The 25,844-nt window shown below is 37.4% G+C and overlaps 1 protein-coding gene across 1 annotated transcript in view; it reads right to left on the reverse strand.

The window, feature by feature from the left end:
- The window catches only part of LOC145679456 (high affinity choline transporter 1-like), an 81,775-nt gene that overhangs the window by 50,140 nt on the left and 5,791 nt on the right, over positions 1–25,844 (reverse strand). The window contains exon 2 of the mRNA XM_081750038.1: positions 4,256–4,363. Within this exon, the coding sequence (XP_081606164.1) occupies positions 4,256–4,363 (108 nt within the window). The remainder of the gene's footprint in view (positions 1–4,255; positions 4,364–25,844) is intronic.

Genomic DNA, 25,844 nt, shown 5'->3' on the forward strand with positions numbered 1-25,844 from the left:
CATCTCAAAGGAACGAAACCTGCTCTATTCAAAGATGGGTATGTCGCAATCGTGAAATCAGTGCACAAGGGATTCCCCAAAAGAGCGTAGGGACTCCCGGATAAACTGTCAGGTAAAGATACGTCAAAATAGGCGTGAATGGATAGGTTTCCCACCTGGTAACCATAATTAGTTGTAACCATGTCGAGATCTCAAACAGAGACGAATTGATGGACGCGTCATATTAGGTATGTGTGGTTGCATAACCACCAGGTACTGATGGTGACCAACAGTGAAGTTGTGGATATGAAGGTGGATGAATACACTACGGGAGGTGACTCCACAACTGGAAACAAGGAAACAAGTCATGAACAGAAGTCGAAAGAGGCCGCGTGTTCCAGCAGGAACCGAGCAAAAGATCGCCCACACACCGTGGGTAAAGTAGAATATCTCCCGAACAAATTGAGATAGTGACGTCGGTCCACAAAATGAGAAAGAAAATCATACTCAAGGGAACTGATGGTGCAAACTGAATGGAGCAGATGGAACTGTGCAATGGGAGTCCATACAGGAAGAACGGGATTCCGCAAAGCAGACATGGTAGGGGCAGTGAAAAGTGAAACAGACGTATGTACTATGACGTGTTACGTATGGCTTACGTACGAACTGTGGGGTGAGAGCTGGAAAAGTGGGGATTCCCCATTGCAGTGTCGGGGACCAATTCAAGGAAACGCCGTCGGACATGGGTGTTGGTGTAGCGGTTCCGCAACAAGCAGAGTCCGCAGACATTGCAGGGCCGAGAATCGCTGTAGGCCCTACCGAGTAGGCAACTGAGGAGGCATGGAAGACATGGACAAAAGTAAGCATGCATACAGGCAAACATGGACTATATTTTCAAGGATGATACACTAGAGTTCGTACTGGTATCCGTGATGAATAAGTATCACAAAGAATGACACTAAAGGTTTCAGAAGACTTACAACAGTCTCACCTGTGGCAACACTAAAGAAGATGCTCAAAATGACGTCCACTACTCTGAACACAGACAATCAGACGTCGTCGCACAGGCCGGCGCACACGTCAAAACTTGTCTGGTTCTTCCCGCAAAGCGTCACAAGCGGTTCGGACGCGTTGTACCAACGTTTGGATATCAGGTACCGGAGTAGCATAAACAACAGTTTTGAGCTTCCCCCATAAATAGAAATCCAGAGAGTTTAGATCCGGCGACCGGGCAGGCCATGACATAGAGCCGCCACGGCCGATTCACTTGCCAGGGAAAACAGTGTTCAAATAATCACGCACGGGGCGACAGAAATGCGCCGGGGCACCATCGTGCATATACCACATACGTTGTCGTAAGACGAACGGCACATCCTCCAGAAGTGTAGGAAGTATCTCGCGCAAGAAGTTCAAATAGATAGGCCCAGTGAGTCGTTGTGGAAGAACAACTGGTCCAATGAGATGGTCACCTGGAATTCCTGCCCAAACGTTGATACGAAACTGGTGCTGGTGGCGGGCCTGTACCATTCCATGTGGATTATCCACAGACCACAGATGACTATTATGAAAATTATGGATACCATCCCTTCCAAATTGGGCTTCATCTGTGAACGAAATGGATGAGAGAAAACCGACAGTTGTTGCCACCAAATGAAGAACATGATTACAAAAGTCCAGCCTGGGAGAAAAATCCCCTGGCGATAGACCCTGAACCCGTTGCAAATGATAGGGTTAAAAATTGTTGGCCTGTTCCTGATTGGTGTAATGGGCCATTGTCACAACACACTACACTATGAACGTGATTTACAACACACAACGTAGTAGTTGCCCACTTCAACTTCACGGATGACTTTGACAGACAAGATAGGTCTGCTCAATGGTGATGTCTTGTTTGTTGGTTATGCACTCAGTGTTTCTTCAGTGCTAACTCCTTGTGCATCGGAATGACCTGGACTGGCAACTTGGGGGTCCTCTCGAGGCAAATCAACGAAGTACGTATGTAGTGTGGTTTAGCAGTATGGTAGCTATGGCTCTGTTTGTGACCGTGCAATGTTCCCGACAATAATCAATGTTTTGTTGTCAGCAGTGTTCCAATAAACGAGGGGGTGCAGGGGAAATCAACCTCACGTAAAAGCTTATCCCCGGCTTATATAATGAAAATAACATAATATCCCTGGCAGGAATAATTAATACCACTGCATTGTTGGTTACCATCAGTACCTGGTGGTTATGGATCTTCACCACAGCGAAATGAAACTACTGCTAATTTTAAAGATTTTTTTATAATATCTTGAAAACAAATAATATTATTGGAAAATCAAAAACATAGTGCACTAGATAATATTCTGCATATGATACCGTTATCACAATTCACCTATCTTCTTTGGGTGTGCCGCTATTTACATAACCCGCAAAAAATGCTAAATCTTTCGGCAGTTGCAAATGGAAAGTATATAAGTGAGTTGTGATGACGGTATCACATGCAGAATCATAATATCTAGCGCATTATGGTTTTGCTTTCCCAATATTTGTATTTATTTTGAACATATTACAGAAAAACTATAAAATTAGGGGTAGTTTTAATTTTCGCTGTGGTGAAGACCCTTATGCAACGACACATAGCGAATATGACGTGTCCACCATTTCGTCTCTGTTTGAGATCTCGGCATGGTACAACTAATTATGGTTACCAGGTGGGAAACCTATCCATTCACGCCTATTTTGACGTATCTTTACCTGACAGTTTATCCGGGAGTCCCTACGCTCCTTTGGGGAATCCCTTGTGCACTGATTTCACGATTGCGACATACCCATCTTTGAATAGAGCAGGTTTCGTTCCTTTGAGGTGACCATGCCGCCTTGCCTCTATCTTTCGAAATAGAGGAGATATAGCGCTCTAAAGTGTATTTTGCCACGTTTTCGGCATCATGTAGCTCCGAAACTATGTGTCCTAGAGAAAAGTGCATAAGGACTTTTTTCTTGTTTCGGTGTCGGGAATCACCTCCCGAGTTTTGTCGGTGGAGTTTCCTAGCACCCAGTATATATAAAACCTCAACTGGACAGTGGAGAAAGTTACATACGTGGAACTTCACAAAACTACATGACTGAACATTTTGTGAGTTAATAGACCAATACGTTTAAGATGTGGGGACACATCGCTTGTATGGGAGACTCGCGCAAGGTGTATAAAATTCTGGTTGGTACTCTTTCAGTGGAGATACCTCTGGGTAGGCGTAGAAGAAAATGGAAGATAATATAAAATAAGAGTTTTGCAAAGTAGAAAACATGAATCACATTCGGGTTAGCTTCACAGATAATAGGATCCAAAGACGTTCTTTTGTCTCCTCCCCGATAATCTTCCTGGTTTCTTAAGCCATACATTTTATTATTTAATGAACAATTTATTGCGTAAAGTATGATATATATTGCCTCTTACTACAATTTCACGTGGTAAAATTTTGTTAATAATTTATAAAAAATAAATGTTCCTTTCTCTGATCAAAACGAATTCAGTTATCTTTTTCCATTACTAGTTATTATGATTGAGATATCAGTATATTTATATACAATGAGCGTTTGGTTTGGCCATTGTATTCGATTACTTTGCAATAATAAATCAGTTCGTAAAAAGTCCGAAGGATAATACATGAGTTCACAAAGGAACTCCAACAGAAACTTTACTCCAAGCACAGATGGTATATAAATCCCATTTACAAGTCATTTAAATATGTTTGCATTTGGCCTTACTGTCTGTCAGCGTTAAATATATACATACACTATTCCAGATTATTTCTCTTCCCTCAAATCCCAGTAATAACAGAGAAACTTAAGGAAGTGAAATTAAATCATAATGCATTAGTGATATTTATTCTGGGGGGTAATATATAATCCTGAAGTCAAGGATGTAATAAAAACAAGAGAAATAGGAAGATAAATTGGTTAGGATATTAGAGGAAAATGAGTTGTATCCTGAGGATCACAATAAGAAGGTATGATGAATCAAGGAAGGGTGAAAGACGCTACAATTGATACACGGTATTAAACTGAAAAATCGCTACGTTCAGTACTAGTAACTGTTTTCTATTCGGATGCAATCAGCATACAAGTATACGTCACTGAAGAATTCAGAAATTTTTAGCTTAAGACAAAGGAATATACCTTGTCTTTTTTCTTGGGGGGGGGGGTAAATATTTATGGTACATCATTACTGAACTTATCCATTAATATAATACCAGGAGACCAAACATTCAAAACAATAACTGACTGAGGGACATACCAAGTATAAGAGTCAGGCTGTTTGCTATTGGAGATAAGCACCAAGCTATTCCGTGTTCATACACGACAGATGACACTTCACTCAAATATCTTCCTCCCACCCACATTGCTGAAAATTAAGAGAAAAGTCATGGTTATGAACTGGCAGTAATTGAAAAATGAAAGAATACAATAACACTTTTTGATAATTCAAATATTTAGTTACAAGTTCTTTATAACACCTCTAAACAAGTATTGTATATACATAAATACAAAAAGACTGTTAACAGTTCTGCAATTCAGGTGTTTTCTGCTTAAGGTACAACTCAGGCGATAATACAATAAAATTCACTTGAGTATTTTGTTGTTACATAAGTTGATAATTTACCCATGGACTTTGCATTATCTTCTCAATTTTTGCAGTTACCCGTTTAACGTGTTATTTAACTGTTTTTCTTGTATTTCATTACTACATCTTCTTACGTATCTTGTGTCGCCAAGAGGTCAAACCTGAGAAATGAAAGGCTAATTTTTGAATGAATACAAATTTTGTAAATACAAATAATACCGGGTCCGTAAAAATAATGTATACAAACTTTGAATTGTCATAGAAAATTTGTTTTTCATTCTACAAGGTTAAATTTCAGGGAAAAAAGTAATGTAGTAATGTAAAATAGGAAGCTACCTGTATCTATTTCTCAACAGACTTTCCTTCTTTATTGAACACAGTTGCCATCGCTTCGCCCATTTTGTGTAGCATATGGCATAGTCATCTTTGCGGATTTGTTTCAGACTTTGGAAAGTAGCACTTCCCAGGAATGATCTACTGGCAAAATGGCGTCCACGAAGAGAATCCTTGAGGTTTAGAAGCAACCAGAAGATTAAGTTCAATACCGGTGGATTAAATTCAATACCGTGGTCAACAAAGAATGAGGTCACAACATTAGCACGGTGTGGCGGTACATTGTCCATGTGGATAAGGAAATTGCCATTTGCCATTTGTGGTCATTTTTCAGTCAATATTGGCAAAAAGTCTATCAAAAAGTATACAAAAATACTCGCCCGTAATTGTATGACCTTTCGGAATAGGATGGGACAATATAACTCCATGGGAATTTCAGAAGATGGCGTACAACACATCTTCATCGGATGCCATACGATAATTTTTTTTTGGGGGGGGGGGAAGAGAGGGAGTAAATATGTGTGTTTCCACTGCATCGACTGCCTGTTTGCTTGTGGGTTGAATAATGGAATCTCCGATTCATCCATTGTCACAACATTTTCCAAAAAATGTCGTCCTTCTCGTCTGAAGCATGTCAAATTTGCAATACTTATCGAACCCTTGTTTCTTTTTAATCGTCATTAAGCATTCGTGGAACCCAGTGAGAAGATACTTTCATTAGGACCAGTTCGTTTGTAATCATTCGTTCTACTGGTCCCATTGTTAGTCTCAGTGTATCACAAGTTTTCTATTTTCAACACGGGCAATGTTAGTGCTAGTTAATGCTGTTTTTGGACGTCCAAACCTCTGCTCATCTTTCACACTCGTTTGCCCTGCTTTGAAGTCACGCATCCACTTGGTAACAGTGTTCGCTTCAAGAGCACTATCACCACACAAAACCTTCAATTGGCGATGAATATCAGCTGCACAACGTCCAGCTGCGGTGAGGAATTTTATAGTTACCTATTACTCTTCAACGAAATTTCCATGTCCCCGTTCAATATCAGAAACACGTGTTATTCGTTCAGGCACTGTGACTCCACTGCTGCCACCTAGGAAACAAAACCTGAACTGCTAAGATGTGAAGGATGGGGGTCTCCAACGCCGCAGTTGTTTTCCTGGGGTGATAAAAAATGTGGACTTTAGAACTAAACGATACTTACTTCTGGTGTGCCCCTCGTATATATACACAAAGTGGACTATTTATCTTCATACGCTCTTGTAACTTTTAAACTAATAGAAACAAAATTCTGAAATTTCCAAATATAAGGAGAGAGACAAATATAGGGAGAGAGACATTGTTTGAGATGCCCATCAATACCACCAGATTAACAGTGTGTTGGTAATCCAACATAAAGCGTAGTTCTTCAAATAGCAATACTCAGATTATTACATATTTCAAACATACATGTAAAATGAAAATTTAAAATACCACATTTGTTATGCAATTACAAGCTAAGGATTTTACAGTATTACAAACATCGAAAAGCAGCCAAATTTTGGAGGGTTCTGCAGTAGTAATTAGACAAGTGACACGAATGAATAACGCACATTACAAAGTATCTTATTGTTAAATACTATAGTTATCATAAGACGTATTTCGAACAAGCAGAAACAAATTTAGAAGGAACTGAGAGTTCGACTTTTTTTTCAAAGAACTTTATTTGGTAAAAGTGTTTGACTTAGATAAATATGACATGCAATTATGTAGATGGTTTTCAATAGACATGAAGATCATAATGTATTTACAACATGGTATACCTAAGTTATTTCAGAGACATGAAAAAATAATAATAATAATATAGGCCTATTACTAAGTTGTGTATTTGTGGCAAGTTTTGAAACATATTTTTTATTATTTCGTAATTTGCGTCTACGACATTACAGTGACATTTTCTGGTTGGTTTAATTGCAAGTTCTCGGGTTTACATAATTTTAATCAGTGTTATCAGCTTTACCAATATTTGCCATATCTTTAGAACGGTTTGAGATGTCGAAAAAAGAAGAAGAAGAAGAAATGAAATCTTTGAGTTTTACGTCCCACGGTTATGCCTGCTAGGCTAAAGGAGACGATGATGATGAGATAATGATTGAAAGGGTGGAATGTAGAAAGTGGGAGGAAACGGGAAAATCCACCACAAAGTTCACTTGGCGTGAGTCGGGATCGAAACCGGGACCCCAACCACAAGAAGTAAATACTCTACCACTGAACACTGCAGCCCCTCGGTTTGAGATATCAAGTTGCTGTAAACACTATTATGATCTTCTCATTTATTGATGTTCAACATTGACATGACATGACTTCCTTTGAATTTGAAATTTTGAATGCCAATCAAAGATGGCCACCATGAGGCTTGATAGCACCATCTGAGGTGTCAGACCACTTCCAAGTTTCATCATTCTCCCTCAACCTGATCTCAAAACAGAAGGATAGTGAGGGATTTTGTTTCACCCTGTATATTGATAGATTGTGTGAAATTTCCATAGTAGGTAAATTTTAAAATCTACCTGAAAAGCTTATTACAACCAAGAAAGTACCTATGAGAGTCACTGGTAACAGAATATAAAAAGCAGGGATCGTGATATGAAATAAGTTGAGAATTACGAATCAGGATTTAGGATTTTAGACTTCTGGGCATTCGGCATCTAAGGCCATTTAGCCTGTCACGTTTGAGGGATGACGTCCCTAGGTGATCACACTATCCGGGGAAAGGAAAGAAAGAAAGGATTGGGTAAGGAAGGAAACGGCCTGGAACCTATAAGTTAGGTACCATCCCGGCATTTGACTGGTGTGAATGAGGAAAACCCAGGAAAACTACATTCAGGATGGCTGGTCTGGCCTTTCTACACTTTTCGACCGAGTGCCCCCACCAGGAATCGAACTCGGGACTGCTCGCACCGAAGCGAGAGCGTTAACGACTACGCTACGCGGGGCCACGAGAATTACTAATCTTATGCTGAAATATTCTTTACTCAACACGGTGTAGTCTTACCAGGATAAAATACGTGAAAAGATCGGTTGCAAGTAGAGCAAAAAGTTATTACACGGTTTGAAATATGTGTTTGAAAATCATGTTTTAAACTATTCAAAATGTGTAAAACATGTTTTTTTTTAAATATGTATTTTAAAACATGTTTAAAACATTTTGAACACCTTTTTCATGTTTTAAACACGTTATGTTTTTTTTTTTTTTTAATTTTTCAACCCTGCTTATTCATAACATAGTTTAGAAGTCTAAAAGGAAGTAAGTGATCAAGTTAAAACTTACATTTCTAAGATAATGCTGTCATAATGAACGGTTTCAAGCACTTTTGAGTATAATGAAGAGAGTCTTCTGACTATCAGGTCTTTTGAATTACCAAGAGAGCACGAATACCCCTTGTTATCTTCTGTTTTTACTTTCGAAAAGCTAGAGAGTCTGTTCACGTAGCATGAAAAGAATGCTCTTATGGTTACTGTATGAATTTACAAAATTTGGAAAGTTCTCTTATCCTACTTAGTTAGTAAAAACTGCCAAAGAATGAGGAAAAAGTCTTATATAATCCTTGCTGAAAACCGTAGTGTTTTCTAAGCGAGAAGGAAAAACAAATGACTGGGTATGATCTGTCAGGAAAGTAAATGTACACCTATTTTTCGAGTCTGGCATTCCTGCGCTCCATCCGTGGAGAGTATGAGAATTAAATCAATCAAATGTTTACTGAGGGGCAAAAAGAAAAGCTTAATCTGAATAAGACATTGCAGAAGGGCACAAGCTGTGAATACGAATAGTGCATTGTGTAAATAAAAGACGACACCGAAAGAGAAAGCCAGAAACAGCTGTTAAACTTACAAAAAAAGAGTAAAAATTGTCGAAGTGGGAACATAAACCACAAATACAACAAATACGCCAACAACTAAACGATCACCATGCCGTGATCTTGGTGTAGTGGTTAAGGTGCTGGCTTACAAATGCAAACGACGCAAGTTCGAATCCTCGGCAAGGACATTTTAAAAATTTTTGTTAATAATACATACAACTCATGAGAGATGGTAAAAGAGGTCGTATTTAGTTTTTCGTAGCAATTATTATTGGTAATATTTAGTACTGATAATACTTTTTGTCTTTGCGTATTGCTTTTATTCTTTTCTTCATTTCGAAAGAGAAGAATATCCGAACAAATGCCACCAAAATTCCTCATATTTTGAATGTAAACGCCATTTGCAATTAGTGAAGAATAAAAATTGAACGTTCCGATGTAGCTGCAAAAAGTAAAAGGAAAAACATGGAAGTGGACCATACTCATGGTTATTAAAAATACAATTTCTACATGCCTTACACCTCCCGACCACGTTTCTACGTTAGCAAGTAAGAGGCTTGTGTTTAGGATAGGCTCGTCAATACGTTTTGCAAAGGGGCCTGGTTTAGCTCTGACGCACCACAGGTGCGAGAAGGGAGAAAAGCACTTTTTCTCTCTCCCTCTGTGTGTCTATTTATCTATCTATTTGTATATATATAACGCTATTTGTGAATGCCATAACCACCCTAATTTTCAGCGGATTGAGACGAAACTTGGCACAAACATTAATTGTTGAAATATCTTGATGAGTTCGTTAACCAGAATAATCAGATGAAAATGTTCAAAATGGTGGCCCTTCAAACTCTTAAAAAGTTCCAAGGGAACCAAATTTCGCCCATAAATAGGTATTCAGAAAGTTTGAATAAATTTTCCTCTTTTACTGAAATATTTGTGTGTAGAAACTTATTGAAATATTGGACCCGTTTAATCGCCTAAAGAAGGTTCACGCCATTTCGCTACGGTCAGGGTTTTTTTTTTTTTTTGCAGGAGGGGGTTATTTTCCTATCGGAACAACATGATTGTTTTGATGATATGAAATTACACATTGAAAGTGAAGTAACTTGTGTAACGTGTTATTTGAAAGAATAATATAATAAATGTGCATTTCTCTAACACAGAGAACTGTAAATCATGTATTTCGAGTTCGGGAGCCTGAATGGCGAGGAGTGTTATTTGATTTGCTTTTTAGTAACACATCGCATTGCAAATAAAGATAGGCACCATTAGTGGTAAGTAAAATAATAATAATAATAATAATAATAATAATAATAATAATAATAATAATAATAATAATAATAATAATAGTTGTTGTTTGTGGCAAGGTAATATCTTAATCAATTCTTCTTCAAACGTAATGATTGTAACGCCATATCTCCCTTACAAACAAAATATTAGCAATTTATATCGAGAGAACGAGAAACTGTAGAGCGATGGGACCAACGTTGGACAGTATGCACTCATAGTACTCAGAAAAGTAAGCAATTTCAATGCAAAAGGAACGAAGAGTCATTGTCATGGGTAGTCATGGGGCCACGGCAGAGCCCTCTTTAGGCAAAGTGTCAATAACTTATATCGAGAGGTGATACTGGGATGGGACCAACTTTGGACACCGTGGACCCATAAAGCGCATCGAAAAAAATAGGGGGGGGGGCGCCAGCCAGCCTTACTTATTTCCACATAATAATATAAAATTATGTTGTCGAAATACACACACGAGTTAGCTACTAATATTTCATATTATTATTATAATTATTATCGACAGCGTCTTTTCATTACGTGTGCGTGTTTGACATGAAGCCAAAGAGAAGATCCATCATTCGTAGAAAGAATAATAGTCAGTTACTTTAACTGTGAACGACAGCGAAAAATACGAAAAGAGTGGACTACCTGTAGCGTAAAGAAGCAATATTTTCTCTCAAATGGATAAAAAATCAAGCCGAGATTAATTCGAACTCGCATGGACGGCGCGAAAAGCCAGTGCTTTGTCCACTTTTTTTTTTAACTGACTCACTGAACGTGTTTCAGTAACTTACTTATTGCTAATTTTACTTGCTTCACTCGTTTAACTTGCTTTTTCTAATAACTTATAACGACAGAGACACGAACACAGAAACATCGAGAACAGTTAAAAATCATAGTTGCTCTCCCGCCGGGAATCGAACCCGGAACTCCATACACCAAAGGCGCACGTGCTAGCGACTAGACCAGCGGGAAGGACACCACTCTCTCCCTGTGTCGTTAGGGATTACGACCACTGTCTTGCCAGCTATCACTTCTGTGGGTTGTATACCATGATCACATGTTTCTTCTCTGCTGCAAGAGTAAATCCTACATTATATGTAATACATGAGGTATTTAGACCTACATGCTCTTCATATAATGTAATAAAAGGGTCATGCTGGGAATAAGAAAAAGAACATTCCTTGGACAAAACGGAAACTATTGGCATCAGAAATATTTATCTACGAGGCATGCGCAGTAGTATATTTCAGAATAGTTACTGTTTTGTTCAGTAAACGAAGAAAGGGGTATAAAAAAGCAAATATGTCGCGTCAACGAGATCGACCAGATTTGACAGGGGCGGAAGCAGATGTATAGTAATACAACAACTTCGCTCAGTTGATACGAGCCGAGCCGGTTGATATCACTACCCGAGTTGGTCTTCTGCTTGGGCTCAAGAATTCGACCGTGCAGGTCTCAGCCTTAATTTTAAAAACTACAGTATAATTTTAAGTACTACAAGAAAAATACCTTTGACTCGACACGAATTGAACTCGAGTCGAGTCGAATTTTGGCTCGACTCCTGCTCATCCCTATTCGTATTTGTATTTTTTTTCCACTTCAACAATTTCTACTCTTTTTTTTCTTCGTTTACCTATTGTTTCTGGATTTCTCTGTCGGTGTCGTCCTTTATTAACACCATGCACTATTCTTATTCCCAGCTTGTGACCCGCTTCAATGTCTTATTCAGTTTAGGCTTTTCTCCTTACATTGACTTGACATGTGATTGATTTAATTCTCACTTTCCGCACACGACCGATGAAAATGTTTTATTATTATTATTATTATTATGATTATTATTATTATTATTATTATTATTATTATTATTATTATTATTATTATTATTATTATCATTATTATTATTATACTATTGAACTTGCACGGCGAAATTACTGTATAATACGATATCATTTCAGTAATTTTATTCCATTGTATGTTATTTAATTTATTAATGGGCACTAAATTGTCTCCAGATCAACGAATAAATTAACTACGGCATGCACTTTGGTGGAAATATCATTACATGAACATGTTTGGAACGAACCAATAATCTTATTGCAATGATAATTCCGGAATTTGTCCGGCTTTACTTTCGGGAGTCCGAAAATTAATAATTCCGGAACGGGACACAACCTTTCAGAACACTAAGCTAGTAGCTGTCTACAAACAAACAAGTAATGCAAAGCATGTTGTATACTGCAATACGTCATGTATTAAAATCCGACACCATGACCCTTTTATTACATTATATGAAGAGCATGTAGGTCTAAATACCTCATGTATTACATATAATGTAGGTTTTACTCTTCAAGCAAAGAAGAAACATGTGATAATAGTATACAACCCACAGAAGTGATAGCTGGCAATACAGTGGTCGTAATCCCTAACGACACAGGAAGTGAACGTTGCCATCGCCGCTGGTCTAGAGGCTAGCACGTGAGCCTTGGGTGTATGGAGTCTCGCGTTCGATTCCTGGCGGGAGAGCATCTATCATTTTTAACTATTCTCGATGTTTCTGTGTTCGTGTCCCTGTCGTTATAAGTTCTTAGAAAAAGCAAGTTAAACGAGTGAAGCAAGTAAAATTAGCAATAAGTAAGTTACTGAAACGCGTTCGGTGAGTCAGTTAAAAAAAATAGTGGACAAAGCACTGGCTTTTCGCGCCGTCCATGCGAGTTCGAATCAATCTCGGCTTGATATTTTATCCATTTGAGACAAAGTATTGTTTCTTTTCGCTACAGGATGGATTTTCTCTTAATAATAATAATAATAATAATAATAATAATAATAATAATGATAATAATATCATAATAATAATAATAATAATAATAATAATAATAATAATAATAATAATAATAATAATAATAATATGAAATATTAGTAGCTAACTCGTGTGTGTATTTCGACAATATAATTTTATATTATTATGTGGAAATAAGTAAGGCTGGCTGGCGCCCGCCTCCCTAATTTTTTCGATGCGCCTTATGGGTCCACGGTGTCCAACGTTGGTCCCATCCCAGTATCACCTCCTGTTTTCTCGATATAAGCTATCGACATTTTGCCTAAAGAGGGCTCTGCCGTGGCCCCATGAGTACCCATGACAATGACTCTTCGTTCATTTTGCATTGAAATCGCTTACTTTTCTGAGTACTATGAGAGCTTACTGTCCAACGTTGGTCCCATCGCTCTACAGTTTCTCGTTCTCTCGATATAAATTGCTAATATTTTGTTTGTAAGGGAGATATGGCGTTACAATCATTACGTTTGAAGAAGAACTGAGGAAGATATTGCCTTGCCACAAACAACACCTATTATTATTATTATTATTATTATTATTATTATTATTATTATTATTATTATTATTATTATTATTATTATTATTATTATTGTTATTATTATTATTATTATTATTATTTTACTTACCACTAATGTTGCCTACCTTTATTTGCAATGCAATGTGTTACTAAAAAGCAAATCAAATAACACTCCTCGCCATTCAGGCTCCCGAACTCGAAATACATGAGTTCTCTGTGTTAGAGGAATTCACATGTATTATATTATTCTTTCAAATAACACGTTACACAAGTTACTTCACTTTCAATGTGTAATTTCATATCATCAAAACAATCATCTTGTTCCAATAGGAAGATAACCCCTCCTGCAAAAAAAAAAAAAAAAAAAAAAAAAAAAAAAAAAAAAAAAAACCTGACCGATGCGAAAGGGCGTGAACCTTCTTTAGGGGATTAATCGGGTCCAATATTTCAATAAGTTTCTGCACACAAATATTTCAGTAAAAGAGGAAAATTTATTCAAACTTTCTGAATACCTATTTATGGGCGAAATTTGGTTCCCTTGGAACTTTTTAAGAGTTTGAAGGGCCACCATTTTGAACATTTTCATCTGATTATTCTGGTTAACGAACTCATCAAGATATTTCAACAATTAATGTTTGTGTCAAGTTTCGTCTCAATCCGCTGAAAATTAGGGTGGTTATGGCATTCACAAATAGCGTTATATATATACAAATAGATAGATAAATAGACACACAGAGGGAGAGAGAAAAAGTGTTTTTCTCCCTTCTCGCACCTGTGGTGCGTCAGAGCTAAACCGGGCCCCTTTGCAAAACGTATTGACGAGCCTATCCTAAACACAAGCCTCTTACTTGCTAACGTAGAAACGTGGTCGGGAGGTGTAAGGCATGTAGAAATTGTATTTTTAATAACCATGAGTATGGTCTACTTCCATGTTTTTCCTTTTACTTTTTGCAGCTACATCGGAACGTTCAATTTTTATTCTTTACTAATTGCAAATGGCGTTTACATTCAAAATATGAGGAATTTTGGTGGCATTTGTTCGGATATTCTTCTCTTTCGAAATTAAGACAAGAACAAAAGCAATTCGCAAAGACAAAAAGTATTATCAGTACTAAACATTACCAATAATAATTGCTACGAAAAACTAAATACGACCTCTTTTACCATCTCTCATGAGTTGTATGTATTATTAACAAAAATTTTTAAAATGTCCTTGCCGAGGATTCGAACTTGCGTCGTTTGCATTTGTAAGCCAGCACCTTAACCACTACACCAAGATCACAGCATGGTGATCGTTTAGTTGTCGGCGTATTTGTTGTATTTGTGTTTTATGTTCCCACTTCGACAATTTTTACTCTTTTTTTGTAAGTTTAACAGCTGTTTCTGGCTTTCTCTTTCGGTGTCGTCCTTTATTTACACAATGCACTATTCGTATTCACAGCTTGTGCCCTTCTGCAATGTCTTATTCAGATTAAGCTTTTCTTTTTGCCCCTCAGTAAACATTTGATTGATTTAATTCTCATACTCTCCACGGATGGAGCGCAGGAATGCCAGACTCGAAAAATAGGTGTACATTTACTTTCCTGACAGATCATACATGAATTTGTAATATGTAATAGTTAATAATTAATTTTATTTTTTAGAATTTAAATAGCAATACCTAGAACACCTTCGCTCGATGAAAATGGATTGAGCAACAGTTTTTGTGAATAATAATAATAATAATAATAATAATAATAATAATAATAATAATAATAATAATAATAATAATAATAATAATAATAATAATAATAATAATAGTAGGTTTATTCCATTTCATGAAAAGTGTTAATCTTAGCTGAAACATCTAACCTCTTGGATAAATGTTAATTCAACTCAATCGCCTCCTCGCACACGAAAGTCAAAATTCCTTTCTTCCACAAAATTCTAGTCTTTGGCCTCTTCTCAACCAAACATTAATTAATTCAAACATAACGACAAAGATTGAATAATTGGTTGGATTGGAGTGTAGCCTCCCTTTCAGCAATGAGGCTGTAAGGGATGTAGCTCTTCAGCTTGACCTACGAGTATTCTTACCATATAGCACAAGGGAGCTAACAAGGGAACCTTCCAAAAATGATAGTTGCAGTGAAAGATGCGACCTACGCCAATTGAAAGAGCTGTAAAAGAGATGAGCATTACCAAAAAATTAGCTGCCCATAGCAATAGGTTCAAGAAATATAAGGGGTGGAAGTTCGGGAAACAGCAAGGTTGGACAAGGGGGAAAAGTGCAAATTCCGCAAAAAAAGGGGGGGGCACGGCAAAATAAAATGCTGACAAGTGATGTATAGAAAGAGACTTGCCACAATAGGGAACAAATGAAGGCCACCAGTGGTTTAACGGTGTTGCCAACTGCAATGAAAAGTACATGTTTTGCAAAGAGCACTATATGAAGTGAGTGTAATATTCAGTGTCAACCTGTCATGTAGAACATAAGATATGTCGTGTATAATCAATGGTACCATCTAAGAAAACAAAATAGAAAAAAACAGAAGCACGAAAAATACGGAAAAGACGGAGTTGGCCATAATGCGCCACATTTGATCACGAGCTGTGCATATTAGAATGAACAAAGCAAGAAGCACCAATTATCCAGGAAGCCGACGTACCTAGAGTCGAAAAGAAAAACGAGTTCCAAAGTTGGCAACACTGGCCATGAACATCCAGACAATTCTAATATAGTTAGGCCACTCGCTTCACAAAAAGAAAATTCCGGCAACAAGCATCACTCGGAATGCTTCTATGCTAGAGTGATTGAGGCAATCGGGGAACATGAAATGGTTGGGTTGAGCCAACAACCGATAATAGAAGTAGTGAACATTATGTCATGGTTGGGTCGTATGTGGGAATATACAGGGTGTCCCACCAAACTTTGTGACCTGAAAGATTTGCGAAACGAACAAAAATATGACGAATCCAGTTGTGCAGGAGTGTACCAATGTCAGGGGGTGATAAGTCTGTGAAAAGCAAGTGCCCCCAGGATACCCACCATAGGGCCCCAGGAGCCATCTTCAAACTTTCAAATGGCAACAGGGACCGAGTGGTACCTCTTTCGATAGATCATGGAATGTGCAACAACACCTATAGGAAACATTTGCTATATGAAGCATGGTTTTCAAAATGACCGCCACACATATATGTTGTGTCTTAACATGGCATCGAACATTGTGATCTCAAATTGCTGCGAAGCGAAAAGAGATGTTGCAAACCCAATTGCACAGGAATGTAATCATGTCGAGGGTCAAGAAAACTTTGTAAGAAGCAAGTCCCCCAGGGCCCCCATCATAAGGCTCGAGGGGTCAAACGCAACATTTCAAATGGGAACAGGGGGCGGATGACATTTCTCTGGATAGATGCAACACCGCCTATAAGAAGCATTTGCTATATGAAGCATTGGTTTCAAAATGGCCGCCAAAAATGCACGTTGTTCTTGTCACCGAGCAGATATTTTTGGCGGCCATTTTGAAATCCCATATAGTAAATATTTCTGATATGCGTTGTTGCATATTCCAAGATTTATCGAAAGAAATATAATTCGACCGATGGTGCTATTTGAAATTTTGAAGTTGGCCCCCGGGATCCTGCACAACTGGATGTGTCACATTTTTTTCACTTTGAAACTATTTCAGTCGCAGAGTTAGGTGGGACACTCTGGATATATCATATAGGCGGTAATAGTACCGCAGACAGCAGCACACAGCAGATCAAGCCTTTGATTATGTTTGCTTTCTACAGGTGTGGATATGTGATAGAAAGACCACCAACGGTTCCGACACCTCTAGAGTACTGTTTCGAGACATTCAAAGGCGATCATTGTACCATGTGTGACGGATTGGCAGGATTCCGCTGTGCTCACTGCAAATGTATCTTCTGTTTGGACCATTGTCTCATCGAACAATTGCACGTACAATGTTGACGAGCATGTATGATCTGTCAGGAAAGTAAATGTACACCTATTTTTCGAGTCTGGCATTCCTGCGCTCCATCCGTGGAGAGTATGAGAATTAAATCAATCAAATGTTTACTGAGGGGCAAAAAGAAAAGCTTAATCTGAATAAGACATTGCAGAGGGGCACAAGCTGTGAATACGAATAGTGCATTGTGTAAATAAAGGACGACACCGAAAGAGAAAGCCAGAAACAGCTGTTAAACTTACAAAAAAAGAGTAAAAATTGTCGAAGTGGGAACATAAAACACAAATACAGCAAATACGCCGACAACTAAACAGTCACCATGCCATGATCTTGGTGTAGTGGTTAACGTGCTGGCTTACGAATGCAAAGGACGCAAGTTCGAATCCTCGGCACGGACATTTTAAAAATTTTTGTTAATAATACATACAACTCATGAGAGATGGTAAAAGAGGTCGTATTTAGTTTTTCGTAGCAATTATTATTGGTAATGTTTAGTACTGATAATACTTTTTGTCTTTGCGTATTGCTTTTATTCTTGTCTTCATTTCGAAAGAGAAGAATATCCGAACAAATGCCACCAAAATTCCTCATATTTTGAATGTAAACGCCATTTGCAATTAGTGAAGAATAAAAATTGAACGTTCCGATGTAGCTGCAAAAAGTAAAAAGAAAAACATGGCAGTGGACCATACTCATGGTTACTAAAAATACAATTTCTACATGCCTTACATCTCCCGACCACGTTTCTACGTTAGCAAGTAAGAGGTTTGTGTTTAGGTTAGGTTGGTCAATACGTTTTGCAAAGGGGCCCGGTTTAGCTCTGACGCACCACAGGTGCGAGAAGGGAGAAAAACACTTTTTCTCTCTCCCTTTGTGTGTCTACTTATCTATCTATTTGTATATATATAACGCTATTTGTGAATGAAATAACCACCCTAATTTTCAGCGGATTGAGACGAAACTTGGCACAAACATTAATTGTTGAAATATCTTGATGAGTTCGTTAACCAGAATAATCAGATGAAAGTGTTCAAAATGGAGGCCCTTCAAACTCTTAAAAAGTTCCAAGGGAACCAAATTTCGCCCATAAATAGGTATTCAGAAAGTTTGAATAAATTTTCCTCTTTTACTGAAATATTTGTGTGCAGAAACTTATTGAAATATTGGACCCGATTAATCGCCTAAAGAAGGTTCACGCCCTTTCGCTACGGTCAGTTTTTTTTTCTTTTTTTTTTTTTTTTTTTGCAGGAGGGGGTTATTTTCCTATTGGAACAAGATGATTGATTGTTAGCGATGATATGAAATTACACATTGAAAGTGAAGTAACTTGTGATACGTGTTATTTGAAAGAGCAATATAATAAATGTGCATTCCTCTAACACAGAGAACTGTAAATCATGTATTTCGAGTTCGGGAGCCTTAATGGCGAGGAGTGTTATTTGATTTGCTTTTTAGTAACACATTGCATTGCAAATAAAGGTAGGCAACATTAGTGGTAAGTAAAATAATAATAATAATAATAATAATAATAACACTAATAATAATAATAATAATAATAATAATAATAATAATAGGTGTTGTTTGTGGCAAGGTAATATCTTCCTCAGTTCTTCTTCAAACGTAATGATTGTAACGCCATATCTCCCTTACAAACAAAATATTAGCAATTTATATCGAGAGAACGAGAAACTGTAGAGCGATGGGAGCAACGTTGGACAGTATGCACTCATAGTACTCAGAAAAGTAAGCGATTTCAATGCAAAATGAACGAAGAGTCATTGTCATGGGTACTCATGGGGCCACGGCAGAGCCCTCTTTAGGCAAAATGTCAATAACTTATATCGAGAGGTGATACTGGGATGGGACCAACTTTGGACACCGTGGACCCATAAAGAGCATCGAAAAAAATAGGGGGGGGGGCGCCAGCCAGCCTTACTTATTTCCACGTAATAATATAAAATTATGTTGTCGAAATACACACACGAGTTAGCTACTAATATTTCATATTATTATTATTATTATTATTATTATTATTATTATTATTATTATTATTATTATTATTATTATTATTATTATTATCGACAGCGTCTTTTCATTACGTGTGCGTGTTTGACATGAAGCCAAAGAGAAGATCCATCATTCGTAGAAAGAATAATAGTCAGTTACTTTAACTGTGAACGACAGCGAAAAATACGAAAAGAGTGGACTACCTGTAGCGTAAAGAAGCAATATTTTCTCTCAAATGGATGAAAAATCAAGCCGAGATTGATTCGAACTCGCATGGACGGCGCGAAAAGCCAGTGCTTTGTCAACTTTTTTTTTTAACTGACTCACTGAACGTGTTTCAGTAACTTACTTATTGTTAATTTTACTTGCTTCACTCGTTTAACTTGCTTTTTCTAATAACTTATAACGACAGGGACACGAACACAGAAACATCGAGAACAGTTAAAAATCATAGATGCTCTCCCGCCGGGAATCGAACCCGGAACTCCATACACCAAAGGCGCACGTGCTAGCGACTAGACCAGCGGGAAGGGCACCACTCTCTGCCTGTGTCGTTAGGGATTACGACCACTGTCTTGCCAGCTATCACTTCTGTGGGTTGTATACTATGATCACATGTTTCTTCTCTGCTGGAAGAGTAAAACCTACATTATATGTAATACATGAGGTATTTAGACCTACATGCTCTTCATATAATGTAATAAAAGGGTCATGCTGGGAATAAGAAAAAGAACATTCCTTGGACAAAACGGAAACTATTGGCATCAGAAATATTTATCTACGAGGCATGCGCAGTAGTATATTTCAGAATAGTTACTGTTTTGTTCAGTAAACGAAGAAAGGGGTATAAAAAAGCAAATATGTCGCGTCAACGAGATCGACCAGATTTGACAGGGGCGGAAGCAGATGTATAGTAATACAACAACTTCGCTCAGTTGATACGAGCCGAGCCGGTTGATATCACTACCCGAGTTGGTCTTCTGCTTGGGCTCAAGAATTCGACCGTGCAGGTCTCAGCCTTAATTTTAAGAACTACAGTATATACTTATATTGGTGATTACGACATTTGAGGTTGTCTCGTAATAATAATAAAAAAACTCTTGTCTTCTCGTTATCTAGACGAGACGAGATACACTAAAATTGCCCCACGAGATGCACCAAAATTACGAGAGGAGACGCACCCTTGCCGTGAGCAACACTAAAAGTATCCCACATTACTGCTTACATTTCTCATGGCTTTCGGTTTCCAGTCTAATCAGGCCATTATTTCAAAACGAGTTAAAACGAGCTGAACGAGCGAGAGAGCCATTATCAAACTCGACTCAACTCGAAACTCGACCTCGAAAACAGCGCCTTGGCTTGGAACTCAAGTCAAGAAAAATATCTTTGACTCGACTCGGATTGAACTCGAGTCGAGTCGAATTTTGGCTCGACTCCTGCTCATCCCTATTCGTATTTGTATTTTGTTTCCACTTCAACAATTTCTACTCTTTTTTTTTTCTTCGTTTACCTATTGTTTCTGGATTTCTCTGTCGGTGTCGTCCTTTATTAACACCATGCACTATTCTTATTCCCCGCTTGTGACCCGCTTCCATGTCTTATTCAGTTTAGGCTTTTCTCCTTACATTGACTTGACATGTGATTGATTTAATTCTCACTTTCCGCGCACGACCGATGAAAGCAGTAGTGCATCTCGTCTCGTGGGGCAATTTTAGTGTATCTCGTCTCGTCTAGATAACGAGAAGACAAGAGTTTATTATTATTATTATTATTATTATTATTATTATTATTATTATTATTATTATTATTATTATTATTATTATTATTATTATTATTATTATTTTATTATTATTATTATTATTACGAGACAGCCTTAAATGTCGTAATCGCCAATATAAGTATATACTGTAGTTCTTAAAATCAAGGCTGAGATCTGCACGGTCTAATTCTTGAGTCCAAGCAGAAGACCAACTCGGGTAGTGATATCAACCGGCTCGGCTCGTATCAACTGAGCGAACAGCTCGAGTCGGCTCGGTTGGGATGAGCCGATGACCCGAGCCGGCTTAGTTGGAACAAGCCATCGACTCAGCTCAATTGAGCCGATGGCTCGAGGTTTCTCGGTTGGGATGGGTCACCTACTCGGCTCATGTGAACCGGTTCGAGCCAGCTAAGTTGAAACTAGTTCATCAGCACGTTTCGACTCAGCTCAACTAAGCCGATGGCTCAAATCGGCTCAGTGTGGTGAGCTGTTGGCTCGGCTCACTTCTCGATTCGGTTCGATATTGAATGAGCTGTAAGCCGAGCCGCTCGAGCCGTTGAGAAGCCCAAACCCGATCCCAGCTGTTTTGAATATGTTTGGATGAAGCCTATAACTTTTAACAATTTTTTGCTCGAGCCCGAATACTTGTCCCTTCGGAACTCAAACCCAGAACGTGACCGATGTCCTTGCCTCCTGAAGACTTCCAGACGACCGAGATCGACAGTCAATTAGCTTTTACTATTCAGATACAAACCGTATATCTTTTAAAGATTATACATGGAGTTGATATAATAATAATAATAATAATAATAATAATAATAATAATAATAATAATAATAATAATAATAATAATAATAATAGTTTTAAACTTGCCCTGAAATTTTTGCAAAACTTACTTAAAAGTAGAGATTTCGGGGAAAGGGTTCCGTACCTTCAAGACACACCTCTGCAACTACCAACATTTTAAACTAGAACCTTTTATTGAAGTTTCATGTAGAAAGTTTGTTTTGAGGAAAATAACTGTAATAAATATAACTGAATATCACACGACAGTAAGGCATATAATAAACTAATTTTTAGAATATGCAGAGGTGAATATAAAAGCTTTGCTACAAAAATACCTACACAGAGCATAATTCAATGAGCTCTGAAATAGAATGTAACGAAATAGCCTATGAGATTCAGTCTACAGAGCAATTGTTACTTAAAGAATGGACATACACTATTTCGAGAATCGAGACAAGACGGGAAATGTTTACGATACTTTTCGTCTCGTCTCGATTCTCATCTCCAAAGAGAGACGAAAATTTTAATTTAGCCCTGACCCGTCTAGAATGTAAAATGTTAATTCTCATGTTATTTTATTTGTTTTAGAAACGAGATGAGAAACTCCTCTTCTCGTGAGCAACATTAAACCAAACCGAAATATTCTTTCCAAATGTCACGTTTCTGCTTGTAATGGTATGACCTGAGCGATAATTTAGCTTCTAGCTTTTAATCTTCTACGAGATAATAATAATTATCATTATTACTATTCCTGAAGATTTGATAGTTCAAGTATTGAAACATCCGAGTATTCAAATATCTGAATATAATAAAAGGTATGTTATCGCTGATCAATCGCCATCAAAAATCCTAAAGTAAAAAAAAAAAAAAATAAATAAATAAAAAAATAAAATAAAAAATAAACAAAATTGCAATGTGCATTCGCACAAACACCTTGACCACTGAACCGCGATCGCTACGCGGTAAACGATCCGTCTTTAGTCTGGTTACGTTAGGTTTCTTTCTCTACGCTTGCAAACTTGTATGTTATATTTTTCGATTCAAAATGCCTTTCGTATTTCTTTTATGAAGTCGGCAAAGTTTATATTAATAACTTGAGTTTTTCTTAAACCACTGGTTCACAAGTTCGTTCTTTCTCCACACGAAACTACAAATATGACAGATTGAATTCTCATACTCCCCATTTCTTTCAAAGCAGTCGCCATTACCTGGGCAAAGACTTATTTCCGCCACGGTTCATATTAACCAAAATAAATTCATTTTTCGGAAGCGGAACTTTCACTTTCCGGATTTCGCAAAATTATGGAATTCAGTTATACTCCGGAATTCAGAAGAATTTCGGAACTCGGAAAGAATCCGGAACTTAGAAAATTCCGGAATTGAGAAAAAACCCGACTTTCGAAAAAATCCGGATTTTCCGAATTCCGGAATGTTAACGAAATCAGAAATTTCTAAATTCCGGATTTTTCCGAATTCCGAAATTATTACAAAATTGGAATTTTCCGAATTCCGGAATTTGTCCGGCTTTACTTTCGGGAGTCCGAAAACTAATAATTCCGGAACGGGCTATCCCTAGTTTATACACAACCTTTCAGAACACTAAGCTAGTAGCTGTCTACAAACAAACAAGTAATGCAAAGCATGTTGTATACTGCAATACGTCATGTATTAAAATCCGACACCATGACCCTTTTATTACATTATATGAAGAGCATGTGGGTCTAAATACCTCATGTATTACATCTAATGTAGGTTTTACTCTTCCAGCAAAGAAGAAACATGTGATCATAGTATACAACCCACAGAAGTGATAGCTGGCAATACAGTGGTCGTAATCCCTAACGACACAGGAAGTGAACGTTGCCATCGCCGCTGGTCTAGAGGCTAGCACGTGAGCCTTGGGTGTATGGAGTCTCGGGTTCGATTCTCGGCGGGAGAGCATCTATGATTTTTAACTGTTCTCGATGTTTCTGTGTTCGTGTCCCTGTCGTTATAAGTTATTAGAAAAAGCAAGTTAAACGAGTGAAGCAAGTAAAATTAGCAATAAGTAAGTTACTGAAACGCGTTCGGTGAGTCAGTTAAAAAAATAGTGGACAAAGCACTGGCTTTTCACGCCGTCCATGCGAGTTCGAATCAATCTTGGCTTGATATTTTATCCATTTGAGAGAAAGTATTGTTTATTTTCGCTACAGGATGGATTTTCTCTTTGGTTTCATGTCAAACATGCTCACGTAATGAAAAGACGCTGTAGATAATAATAATAATACTAATAATAATAATACTAATACTACTACTACTAATAATAATAATAATATGAAATATTAGTAGCTAACTCGTGTATGTATTTCGACAATATAATTTTATATTATTATGTGAAAATAAGTAAGGCTGGCTGGCGCCCGCCTCCCTAATTTTTTCGATACGCCTTATGGGTCCACGGTGTCCAACGTTGGTCCCATCCCAGTATCACCTCCTGTTTTCTCGATATAAGCTATCGACATTTTGCCTAAAGAGGGCTCTGCCGTGGCCCCATGAGTACCCATGACAATGACTCTTCGTTCATTTTGCATTGAAATCGCTTACTTTTCTGAGTACTATGAGTGCATACTGTCCAACGTTGGTCCCATCGCTCTACAGTTTCCGTTCTCTCGATATAAATTGCTAATATTTTGTTTGTAAGGGAGATATGGCGTTACAATCATTACGTTTGAAGAAGAACTGAGGAAGATATTGCCTTGCCACAAACAACACCTATTATTATTATTATTATTATTATTATTATTATTATTATTATTATTATTATTATTATTATTATTATTATTATTATTATTATTGTTTTACTTACCACTAATGCTGCCTACCTTTATTTGCAATGCAATGTGTTACTAAAAAGCAAATCAAATAACACTCCTCGCCATTAAGGCTCCCGAACTCGAAATACATGATTTACAGTTCTCTGTGTTAGAGGAATGCACATTTATTATATTATTCTTTCAAATAACACGTTACACAAGTTACTTCACTTTCAATGTGTAATTTCATATCATCACTAACAATCAATCATCTTGTTCCAATAGGAAAATAACCCCCTCCTGCAAAAAAAAAAAAAAAAAAAAAAAAACTGACCGTAGCGAAAGGGCGTGAACCTTCTTTAGGCGATTAATCGGGTCCAATATTTCAATAAGTTTCTGCACACAAATATTTCAGTAAAAGAGGAAAATTTATTCAAACTTTCTGAATACCTATTTATGGGCGAAATTTGGTTCCCTTGGAACTTTTTAAGAGTTTGAAGGGCCATCATTTTGAACACTTTCATCTGATTATTCTGGTTAACGAACTCATCAAGATATTTCAACAATTAATGTTTGTGCCAACTTTCGTCTCAATCCGCTGAAAATTAGGGTGGTTATTTCATTCACAAATAGCGTTATATATATACAAATAGATAGATAAATAGACACACAGAGGGAGAGAGAAAAAGTGCTTTTCTCCCTTCTCGCACCTGTGGTGCGTCAGAGCTAAACCGGGCCCCTTTGCAAAACGTATTGACCAACCTAACCTAAACACAAACCTCTTACTTGCTAACGTAGAAACGTGGTCGGGAGATGTAAGGCGTGTAGAAATTGTATTTTTAGTAACCATGAGTATGGTCCACTGCCATGTTTTTCTTTTTACTTTTTGCAGCTACATCGGAACGTTCAATTTTTATTCTTCACTAATTGCAAATGGCGTTTACATTCAAAATATGAGGAATTTTGGTGGCATTTGTTCGGATATCCTTCTCTTTCGAAATGAAGACAAGAATAAAAGCAATACGCAAAGACAAAAAGTATTATCAGTACTAAACATTACCAATAATAATTGCTACGAAAAACTAAATACGACCTCTTTTACCATCTCTCATGAGTTGTATGTATTATTAACAAAAATTTTTAAAAATGTCCTTGGCGAGGATT

This window comes from Thermobia domestica, chromosome 1 (genome assembly GCF_964235325.1).
Source record: "Thermobia domestica chromosome 1, izTheDome1.hap1.1, whole genome shotgun sequence".
Taxonomy (NCBI): domain Eukaryota; kingdom Metazoa; phylum Arthropoda; class Insecta; order Zygentoma; family Lepismatidae; genus Thermobia; species Thermobia domestica.